Consider the following 12,161-nt stretch of genomic DNA (forward strand, 5'->3'; position numbering starts at 1 on the left):
AGATTTGTTTTTCATACAGTTTCTACTGTGTGGTACTTCCTGTTTTGATTTTGTTTCATACACATATTTTTACTGTTTTTTTGTATAGTTACTACAGTGTCCTACTTCCTGTTGTTTTTATTATTTCATTGTTTAGTAAATATCTGCTTCCCTCTATGCTCATTGTCCTTTGCATCATACATCTCCCCATATAGGGGGTATTTCAGAAAGCAGGATTAACAATGAGCTGTCAAACTCAGAGTTGACGGTTTCAGAACAGGTGATAACACTTAGTTCAGTCAACTCTGAGTTAAGTTAACCCTGAGTAAAGCACATGCAATAGGAGATAAAAAAGCCCTCATCAATGGAACGCAGATAACATGATTCACCATGGCAACAGGAGAAAAAGGTCTCAAACCCCATACTTCTCCCCAGTGGAGTTAGATATATTAATGAATGCACATATATTCAAGAAAAAAAGCAATACAGTAGCATTCTTGCTCCGGAAAAAAAAAGACATTTAAGCAAAAAATAAGTACAATTCAGAGTATCACAGAGTATCTTGCCGTAGTAACTGGCTCTTTGAAACCGTAAACCCAGAGTTTCCCTCAACTCTGAGTCAACTGAGTTTTCACTAACCCCGCTTTCTGAAATACCCCCATAGTGTGATCCGGGAAGAATATGTTGAACAATGACTACGTTGTCAATAATACAACGCTTCACAAAAACATATTGCCCTCAATTTACATCTGACAGTGTCATTCTGTTAGTGTTCCCCACCAGAACATTTTCCTCTACTCACCATGTAGGAGGACCCCATCCATTGGTGCCATGCAACTATATTTTACAGTTGTGCTCAAATGTTTGCTTACCCTTGGAGAATCTGTAATATATGTACCATTTGTACAGAAAACATGAGTGAGCAGGATTTTTTTTACATTTTATTTCTTTTGAGATTTATATTAAACTGTAGGTTATAACAGAATGGCAGAATCATAAAACAAAACATGGCAACAAAGAAAAAAAATTAACCCACCCCGCTCCAATAGTCTGCATACCCGTAGTTCTAAATACTGTGTTTTGCCCCCTTTAGCATCAATGACTGTGTGCAGTCTTTTATAATAGTTGTCTATGAAGCCCGAAATTCTTGCAGGTGTTATAGCTACCTGTTCGTCTTGGCAAAATGCACCCTGGTCTTGTGAGGTTTTTGGTCGTCTTGCATGAACCGCACGATTGAGATCTCCCCAGAGGAGCTCAATGATATTAAGGTCAGGAGACTGTGATGGCCACTCCAGAACCTTCACCTTTTTCTGCTGTAACCACTGGAGGGTCAACTTGGCCTTGTGCTTAGGGTCACTGTCATGCTGGAAAGTGCAATAGCGTCCCACATGCAGCTTTCGTGCAGAAGAATGCAAATTGTCTGCCAGTATTTTCAGTACTAGGGAGAGGGAAGTCTGGGCATCTCTGCTTAGACTGCTGCCCCCGCGACCCGGCCCCGGATAAGCGGAAGATGATGGATGGTTACCTGTGGGTTTTTCATTGTATCCCGAACAATTCTTCTGGCAATTTTGGCTGAGATCTTTCTTGGTCTACCTGACCTTGGCTTGGTATCAAGAAATCCCCAAATTATCCATTTTGTAATAAGTGATTGAAATGGATATCATTTTCTATCGTTTTCCATTTTTATAAAGTTCCATTACCTTGTTACAGAAGACTTTTGACAGTTATTTTCTGCTCCCCAAGGCTCAGTATCTAGCCTGCTCAGTTCATCCATGTGAGAGCTAACAAACTCATTGACTATACCCTTCAGCCAGGGTATTCTAACTTATGATGCACAACTTTAACTCAAAATGTTGCCTGCAATATTACCTGTGATTTAAAAAACATATTTTAGAGAGCAATTTCATTAATAAGCTGTTTGCTTTGAGTGTGGAAGTTCTACATTGTAAATCCTGTTTTTGAGATACAGATGAATTGTGTTGTCTACAATAGAGTGAATGCAATGTACATCCTGTTGAGATGCAGGTAAAGGTGATGATTAAGCACTTGGCTTTATTTGCAATTGATGTTGAACCTTTTGTTTCATCATACACCTCTTACAAATACCCTTTACTTTCCTATCAGTTCCAGGCAATCAACTAATCCTAACAAACTTCCTCCTCTAACCTGTTCTCATTATAAAATACTATTTCTGTCATTTCTAATAAAGTGTCTCCCCTTACTACTTTAATACCATTGCTTCTACCAGAACTCTAACCCTTTATTAATAGTTTTAACATCACATCTTCCTTGTTGTACACATAGTGGGAAAGAATATAGCGGAAATCTTTTGCAAACACTCAATATTAAATCTAGACTTACATTAAGTGAAATGTGTTAAAGAATTTAAGTAGATAAAATATGTGACAATTAAAAACAATACAAGTGAATTTAATCAGATGACAGATGTTTTAGATAACTTATTTTCTCTAGATGGATAATTCTTCAGTTATCGTTCCCTAACTGCCCAGCCGGAGTTGAAGGAAATCTGCATCAAACTTGATTCTGTAGTTTTGAATAAACTGTATTCATGGGATATAGTGTGTTTGTAGCTCTCACACGAACAGATAGCTGAAAGCAACACATTCTCAGTCTTCCGGGGTTGATCCACTTTCATTTCTGATACCAAACAGTGGCCCAAGAGGTAAACTTTTCATTACCACTCCTTTGGATTTGAAACCTTTAAAGCCGAGCGGGAAAAACAAAGTCAGATTTGTTTAGTTCCACTAGAGTACTGGGAAACTTGTGCTAACTCCTGTCATTGTCCATTTTGGCTCCAATGCTGTTTTGTTTGGTAAATATTATTATTTATTACTGTTCCCAGATTAGTGCTCAAGTGAGATAGTTGCAGATTATTTGCATTGTATTCATTTCATATAATGAATCGGTCTGTTGTGTTTTGTTTTGTGTTTAATACCTTAAAACTTGTTATTGTCATTTATTTAAGTGCTGTTTGGTGATGAAGCGTGTGAGGGCACGTTCACTTATCTGACTACCTCACTCAGCTTTTGTGATGGCAGAGACACCAGAGGGAGTCATTAGAGCATAATGAGACCTGGAAATCCCTGTTGACCATGCCTCCCCCTCTCTGCGATTTGCTGGCCAATGTACAATACTCATGGGTCTTCCCAGCCACGTGTCATCTAGGGGCATAAATAAGGCTCAAACCCAGACTGTGGACTGGAGCACAACTTTAAAATATTTTTTTTTCTGAGCAGGAAGACAAGTATAACAATATGGAGAATACTGACAGATAGCATGTCATCTACCCCTTCATTGGTAAGAACAAAAAATTACATTGACAATTACAACATTACACCAGTTCTTACCTTGATTAAGTAAATGCCCCTCTCCATTATTAATGATAACCACATTCTTCTCCTCTTCATCTTTAATAGTAACATTCAGTCCCAGCGTCTGACTTTTGTTTTCCTGCTTTACTGATGTCATCTTTGAAACCACCAATGCCTCCTGAGCTTCACTTTCACAATCACAATCCAGTGACTCATGTTTTGGCTCAGTGTGGAAGGAGAGCAGCAGGCTGGGTTTGTCCTCCCTCTGCTAAAATAAAGACCAAATCAGAGCCATACATGACTGATGAACATATTTGATGGGAATAAAATATAATCAAAATGCAGAAAAATGACAAAAACAATCAGTCATAACAGTCCCCCTACATGAGATACGCTTTCCTTAACCTGACCCCCAGGATAGAGGGAATATACTATTCACTTATATAACAGTTTATCATTTCCTTGGCAAGTGAAAACAAAAATACATAACTGTAGATAATAACACATTTTAAGGTATAGTTCAACACTGTTGTGAGAAATTGAAAATTCTACTGGCCTTTTTCGGGTATCAATTAGAACATTTATAAAAATGAATGCCTGAGCATCCTGGTTGCAGGGTATTAGTAAAAATCTGACAATAGTTAAAGCCTTGTATTCTAACTTTTAATGCAGTGAAGACAGTAAATATACAGTTAAAAAAATATGAATGACAAGCAATAAGTTTGGTCACACGCATGAGTCAACTACATTACAATGAGTCTAACTAGGCTCAGCGTGAAAACAAACATCCGTAGGCTGGACAAATTTTTCTAGATAAACCTTATATTATTGTGTTTGTCATAGAGGCCTGTTTCATAATACTACCTTAGCTGTAATTAAAGAAATAACTAGAAAACAGGCATAATTCAGGGGCTTTTTTCTCCCTGGCTCTTCCTATCAATTCTGTGGCACCAACTCTACTTCAGAACTCGTTCCAAACATTCTCGATCCAGCAAATTGTTCACCGTCAAAATACCACACTAGACAATGTAGTCAACTAGCTTTTAATGCACCGTAAATGTACCTCACTTTTCCTTTAACAAAAGGGAGCTACTTAATGTCTTACCATAGTTTACTTGGGTTAAAACTCATGAAACCCAGCAACATTAAGCTTTCTGACACCTACCCATAAAAAGAGAACGTTTTAATGGGCAACATATCAATAAGACATTAACGTCAATCTGCTACAAGACATTTAATGGTATTTTACATTAAAAGGTGTTAGCAATTATATACGCTGACGGGGTGTGAACTAGCTGTTATCAAGCAGGTTTATAGGCTATTTGTACTGCTCAATGTGGCTTTTAGGGGGGGCGCAATATTAGCAAGATAGAGGATGTTTCATAATGTCTCTATTTAAAGCAGAGGTCTCAATCCGGTTCCACGGAGGGCCGATTGTCTGCAGGTTTTCTCTCTCACCTTGTACTTAACTGACTAATTAGGTCACTAATTGGTTCGTTTCTACCCCCACCTGGTTGTTTAGGTCTGAACTGGGAACCAATTTAAAGGAAAACCCAATAACCTGCAGACACATGGCCCTCTGTGGGAACCGGTTTGAGACCTCTGATCTACACAAAAGTAAAGTATTAAATTAATTACTCAGCAGGGCCGCCGGCTGTTAACAGTGAAGATTTTGACAAATCGACAAATCAACTACTACTACCACTGTTGACCGTCGCAAACGGCTAGTTAAACAAAACAAACCTCTCTATATTTTAGTTTTTGCATAGACTTTGCTCTCAACCGCGGAAAGAAATTATAAAGAGGGGGATGGGACACAGGTAGCGCGACACACTTTTCACTGAAAAACCCATTTGTAGACTAATATACATGAGAGCAGCCCATCCGGGTACTCTAACCTCACAACATGCTCCCACCCCATATGGCCAGAGGTGTCATATGGGGATATTTTCCAACCACTTTATTGAATCTCCAGGTAATCGGTTTCTGACATAAGTCACTATTTTGCTGTTTTAGTAGTCGGTCCAACGTGATTACTGTAAACAAATTACATTGCTAACATGTTTAGCAAGCTAACTAGCTAGCACCTTGCAACTTTAAAGTAGGCTGTAACGTACAGTAGTAAGTAATAATTCCATCCTCACCCCAGTCACACAGAGTTGAGCATTTAGACACACTTTGAATTGGGATTATTATGATGATAATCATGAAATAAAAATCACTTCAGGGAAGTGACATTTTAGAATATTATATGTACCGCCCATTTAATGTAGCATCAATATTAATTTATTTGACCTTAAACATTCTAATTGTTGATTTCAACATCATTATCTAACCTGTGATGAAGTGTGTTGAATGGACAGGCCCCATAGTTGACACTTTTCATCCTCTCTGCAGATGCCCGAAGCCACAGATCTATTTTAGTGTTCTTCGCTTTAGAGAAGAAAAGCGCAAACTTTTTTTTTTGACGCACAAGTTGCAGCAGCTTTCAGGCATGGTGATATTTCCAATTTGGTGCTGTGTTGTCTATATCAGCACTGGCACATTTACAGTGCTGGCATAACCCCCTTAAAGGGGGTCTGGTCGTTCAGACAAGAGGGAACTAATGTATAGCTGCTAGAGTATTGACAGGTACAGAAAAGATTGAGCGGTAAAAAGTGTATGTTTAAGGGTAGGGGTTGATTGGTTATATGGAAAAGTGATAGGAATTTCTACTCTAAACTGATTCTGATCTTTTCGAGTCGTTCAGTAAACAGTTAGAATCTTTGGAGTCATTTTGTTCATTTGAGTCAGTAATGCACACGAACGCCACTACCAGCCCTTCAAAAGAACGAAACAATCGTTCAGTTGAATAATAAAACTGAACGAGTCAGTTGTTCGAATGTCTTTGTTAATTAAGAAAATGCTCTGTATAATTTGATGCGTTTACCATTACAATCAATAATAAACGTCAATAATAAATTGTACCATGCATCCAATTTTCAGTTACAAATGTCTTTATAATGCTGCAAGGCTTGATCTATCTTTGCAAATGTAAAACTAAGCCACTGGAAGGAGGGTAGGCAATGAGGGTAGGCAGTGTTTATTATAACAATCAACAACAACATTAATTATTGTAGGCCTACCATGGGTACAATTATCTGTAACAAACACGTCTTTTCTTTGCAAAAGCTTAAACTAAGCAAAAGCTCTGTGTATAATTTGTTTATCATGACAATTAATAATACACTTCTAAACATTCATGCGTCCAATAATCTTTACAAATGTCTTCAATGTTGCCAGCTCAATTTATTTTTCTTTGTGAACGTAAAACTACCATAGAAGTGAGCTGGAGGACTGCGTATTCAGTGAAGTTGAGTACAACTCCGCTGCCAGGCGTTCAAATGAACGAAACAATCTTTCAATTGAAGGATGCAATTGAACGAGTCAGCTGTTTCCAAGTCTGTTTTACCCAGGCAAAGGCTCTGTGCTTGTTTTAATCTGTGTTAATCGTGACAGCAGTAATCAACTAAATACATTAATTATTATAGGCTGCGTTCATTTATCAGTTCCAAACATATCTTTAGAATGTTCCTGGTTTTCATCCATTTTCCTCTGTGAATGTACATAGAAGTTTATCAGAGAACTGAGCTGAAGGAACGGGTATGAAACAAGTGACCATATTGTAGATATTCCCTACCAAACGCTCGAATTAACAATACAATTAAACGAATCACAAGAAAAAGTACTCGTGAGTCCCATGTAACTAAAACATTCGTTCAAAAAGAACGAATTGTTCGCGAACTACACTTTACTAATAAGGAAGTGACCGAAAAGGCTACGCAGTAATTTCCTTGCTACGCTTCCTTTTTTCCTAGGCATTCCAAAATACCTTGTGCTTGCACGGGTAACCACTCTCATAAGGGTCTCTATTTGAAAAACATCAACAGATTACATTATGCGACGTTATGAAAACTGGCACAGGAATAGAAACCTTATCTGCGCAGGTTTTTCTGGGGCACCATTTTAAATCAGGAGCACCTCATCGTGTGATGGGGCAGTGCCATGAAATGAGGTTAAAGTAGTAAAATAAGAGATCATATTTGGTGGCATTTTGATGAAATATTTTAACATTCATTCAGGTCAGAAGAGGGTCTGCGAAATGTCCTTTCGATACATTGGCCAGACATCGGTGAATCTGAATGCGTTCTATCGTCCTTGACGGAACCAACAATTCTATGCTGTTTCAGAGAACTCCGTGCTTACGTAAAAAAATATTTGGTAATAATGTTCTTCGCAAAATGTACCATGAACCATATCATGAACAAAAGTTGTAAAATTAGCTGGTCTTCAAAACCATATTTTAGCGAGACTGAAGTGCACAGCACGAAGGGTTACAACGCAGAGTAACAAAGAAAAATACGGTTCTATAACCACTTACCATTTTAGCGAAATAGATCTATGTTCGTAATTCACGAAAAGTTCCCGATGTTTTTGAAAACTTAAACCAACTGCTCCGAGATTTACTAGTACAAATTGTTCTTTTTCCTTCTATTTGGGTGGTCAGATCACATCCAACTGAAGGTCTATCTACCGCCACCTACTGGAGAGTGAGGCCGGTCACAGCCTCCCTACTTAAGATCCTCATAATAAGACCTATATTCCTAAGAAAAGGAAACAACACCTTTATAACTCCTTCCCTCCCTTTCCCACCCCCAAAACGCCACCCAGGTCCCATCCCCACTTAGCCTCCATTACCTTATTATACAATCTTTCTCCTTTCCTGCTTTCATGGCTGTTAGTGGCATAACACAACTCTCCTGCTTCCTTCCTTTTGCCAGCTTTTTAAAATTTTCTTCTTTTAATGTTTTACCTTTGTTTAATTTTTGTTTTATATTTGTTTTAATCCTGTTTCAATTTTTTTTTAAAGAGGACCTCAGCATTGTTTGTAGTATTTCTTAGAGCTTTTTTATGATGGAGGAGCTAAGACAGCTGTTGGAGGATCGGATCAACTGCTTGGAAGATTTAGTCACCCGTGCGCTCCTCCAGTCAGGACTATGGGTCCTGTCCGGTAGGTGAATCAAAAAATGCTGATGCAAACATAGCACAACAGGCTAACCTAAGGCTAGACAGCTCAAAGGATTTTCCTATACTTGACAGAATGCAGTCAAAACTGGTGAACAGATCAGAGCAAGCAACTAATCAGAGTGAGCGACTGAATGAGACGATAATGCAACTTGAAATACGTGAGAGTGAAGAATTCATTGACTCTGTAGCAGCTACTCTATGGGTTGAGCTACCAAATGCTAACAGACAGACACAGATTGGTATACAAGGGATTACATCAAACCTAGAGCACTCAGTCAAGGACCTGGCTGACACGCTCCCCTGGGTGTGTGCTAATGTCACTGGATTAACCACAGAGGCTTTCAAACCAGCCTTCCCCAATGACACATCTTACTGGCACAGCACCGTGGCTAGACCAAAGGCATCAACTCCAGCAGGGACTTGGTCTGACGTCGTATGCCACATAACCAAATCCAGCAAGAAATCAAATAGAGCACCAACCCTCAATCCACCACCTGAACGCTCACTGCAAAACAGGTACGAACCACTGACTCAGAATGAAATGTGTGTAAATGGACCTAGAGAAGCTAACCACAACACTAGCATTAGGGCTAACCAAAATCTAAGAAATAGCCCTAAAACCACTGATAAGACGAGGGAAAGAAGAAACTTTGCTAACTCCACATCTGATATACCAGATACTACCTTGATTGGGGATGATGTAACCAAGCATATCAGAATGGCAAAGACTGAAAACCTAACCGTGGCTGACACATCGGTCAAAGAGCTAACAGAAATGTTGCCAGTTATTCTCTCTACACATCCAAGCAACATGCAGATTATTATCCACACTGAGTCTTTTGACATTCTACAATGGAAAACTGGCTCTGAGATCCTGAAAAAAGATTTTTCTATGCTACTAGAGAAAATAAGCAACTTTCAACAACATGTTTTCATCTCAGGCCCCATTCCAACCTTAAGGAAAGGAATTGAATCTTTTAGCAGAGTCCTTGGGCTGAACACATGGCTGACATCGACATCTCTCAACCACGGAATAAGGTTTATTGATATTTTCAATATTTTTTGGAACTGTAAAGACCGTTTTAGGCCTGATGGGGTTTATCCAAACATCATGGGATGCAGGCTGCTTGGTGCCAACATACGTCATGCTCTTGGAATGCCAATCCCAAACAAGGTAAGTGTGAAGGACAGTACTCATAGGCAGAGTATTCACCCCCCCCCCCCCTCTCCTGACCCTCTATCTAAAATCACCCAATGCTTCCAGAAGTTGTCCTTGTCCCAAACGGGGGAACAACAACCCCCCCCCATCATCTTTCCCTATGTCCCACTCCTCCCCCCGTTTAAAACGATTGATTAGACAACGGCCACATCATCAACAACCTTGTCCTTTACAGTGCATATAATATATTCAGTGATGTGCTTCGGGTCCCTGCTATTGTGAAACTAGCAATGCCGACTGTTTGGAGTACCAGCTAGGACACCATTGGTAATCATGAATCTGATGGTGAGGATGTGGAGTTCACCAGGAATCAGTTCTCAGGCCGCTTCTGTTCAATCTCTGTATGCTACCTCTGGGTCAAGTTTTACAGATCAAGAACATTAATTACCATAGCTATGCCGATGATACTCAAAAATATATATGGCTCTCGAACCATATAACAACAGCTCAACAGACTCACTGTTTAAATACCTGGATTTTTTTGGTTCATCCAGTTACAAGTTATCTGTCCACATTTGTAATCAGTAACGTTGTATTACTTTTAGATTACTTTCATATTAAGAGGCATTAGAAAACAAATAGGAATAGCCTATAACCAGTTGAACACCCTTTGCGGGATCAGTCAGTGTTAGAGTTTACATAGCTGGCCAAAAACGGAATTTGCATTTCAACTTATGGGTTTTGTACAGCGCCTTTGGAAAGGGTTTCGAAACCATAGCTTTCTACTTAAATATGATTGGGCTACATCTCTACATTATATGCTAAAAGTCTGTCAGATATTCCGTGGTCCCAATTAATCCAATAACCCTCAATCTCCCAGAATCTGGCTGTTTATCTGATCTTAACCCAAAATCGAAGGTCTTAAACTTTTCTGTTATTTATTTTATTCATGTTTCTAATTGCTTCAAAACATTGTTGAAAAATAAATTGGCCTGAGGCTTGGTTGGCCTGAGAAAGTTGGATAGCATCGGAACAAGTCCTTGACTTACAAACAAGATAAAAACACTAGGATTTGCTGGACCGAGTCATTCACAGTAACCACGATGGCAGGGGTGATGGTATGGGTGATGGCGGTTTCTACATAAAAGCTGCCCAGCAACTCGTTGAGACATGTCTATCCAAACAATACGAGTTCGAGCTATACCACAAAATTAGCCAAAGTTATAGATTTGAAAGGTGATTGGGAAGTATCTTTGATAGAATTCCAGTACCTGCATACGTGGAAGACTTTTACATGAAAACACATTTGAACTAAAAGACTCGAAACACAACAAAACTTTGAAATATGAACTCACCACGGGTTATTACAATGGCATGGGAAAACTAGTGGCAGCAATAACCCTTTATATAACAAGGTGTATGGGTGGGGTATGATTAATTTAAAAATAGAATGTTTCTAAAAGGCAAGCCCAATTTTAAAACTTTTGTGCAGAGTTGAAGCAGATATTAGGCTTAAACCCAGGTGAATGGTGGTACGCCCCATGGTATGCCAACATTCCCCACAGATATTCTGGCGGGGTTTAACACCCTATACATTTACACAGATATATTTGATTATCAACGTGTTGGTGACAGTCATGTCCCACTGTTGCAAACTGTACATATTGCTGGGAAAAAGAACAAAGTTGTCACAGTGACATACGACAAGCAACACTACGTACCTCTTAGTAAGAGCCAGTTTGATGAGATCTGTATTGAGGTAAAATCTGATCAAAACCAGCTGGTTTCATTTGTAGTGGGGAAAGTGATTGCAAAATTACAAATTACAAGTCAAACAATCTTTTAGATGCAGCCTCAGAAACTCTATGATGATCCTCAAAGGTATGTTGAATACAACACAACACAGGCCGGTAACGGTTTACCGGGGTATCATGGTAGCTCTGCAATGTATGGGGCCGGTCTAGGGGGCCTTTTCCGAGGGCTTTTCAGGATGGGAATACCTTTGTTGAAACAAGGGTTCTCAAAAGCAAAACCACATCTGAAAAATGCGGCTAGGAATATAGTTGGTGATGTTGTCAACAGTGTTATGTCACGACAAACAAAACAGCAGGACGGATCAGGATTGATGGTTATGACTCGAGCTGTTAGAAAGAGACCACCCGGTAGGAGGAGCCTAACAACGAGTCGAAAATGCAAGAATGAGATAAAAACAAGTTCCGCTGTTAAAAGAAACCGTAGTATTTGGAGGACACTCAGAGGAAACAACGTACAACTGATTAAAAACATTTTTTAAGATGGCACTCTTACATGGTATGTCTGGTGAATGTATGAAAACCAAGTTGGATTTATTCACAGTCCACTTCACACAGACAAAACATACATTGAAATACCAATCCTATCTGCAATATCAGACGCAGACCCTCTGGAGTTCTTTATTGCTGGAATTGGTGAAGATTCCATAGATCTGGACAATACTTTGCAGTACCTACATGTAAAACTCACTAAACCGGACGGGACCAACATTGGTGCCAGCGTTGGTGTTATCAACTGGGTGATAGTTTAATTAGTCAAAGTTGCAACACATACCCCCACAGAGCTGTTACAGAGAGCATTCTGAATTATGG

At 39.2% G+C, this 12,161-nt stretch overlaps 2 protein-coding genes across 7 annotated transcripts in view; one reads left to right on the forward strand and one right to left on the reverse strand.

Moving 5' to 3' along the window:
* Positions 1–12,161, forward strand: part of LOC109615482 (zinc finger protein 501-like) — a 1,152,720-nt gene that overhangs the window by 375,114 nt on the left and 765,445 nt on the right. The gene's annotated exons all lie outside the window — the stretch shown is intronic.
* Positions 1–12,161, reverse strand: part of LOC105008779 (zinc finger protein 271-like) — a 172,247-nt gene that overhangs the window by 20,373 nt on the left and 139,713 nt on the right. For 4 of the 6 annotated variants that reach the window (XM_020050793.3, XM_010864263.3, XM_010864262.3 and 1 more), the window contains exons 1-2: positions 7,732–7,879; positions 3,348–3,579 (exon numbers count right to left, since the gene is read on the reverse strand). The exons of 1 other annotated variant lie outside the window; for it this stretch is intronic. In XM_020050793.3, coding sequence (XP_019906352.1) covers positions 3,348–3,579; positions 7,732–7,734 — 235 coding nt within the window. In that variant the 5' untranslated portion in view covers positions 7,735–7,879. Of the gene's footprint in view, positions 1–3,347; positions 3,580–7,731; positions 7,880–12,161 lie in introns of those variants that run through there. One more of the 6 variants, XM_020050791.2, reaches the window with a different exon arrangement.

Source organism: Esox lucius, chromosome 11 (genome assembly GCF_011004845.1).
Source record: "Esox lucius isolate fEsoLuc1 chromosome 11, fEsoLuc1.pri, whole genome shotgun sequence".
Lineage (NCBI taxonomy): Eukaryota > Metazoa > Chordata > Actinopteri > Esociformes > Esocidae > Esox > Esox lucius.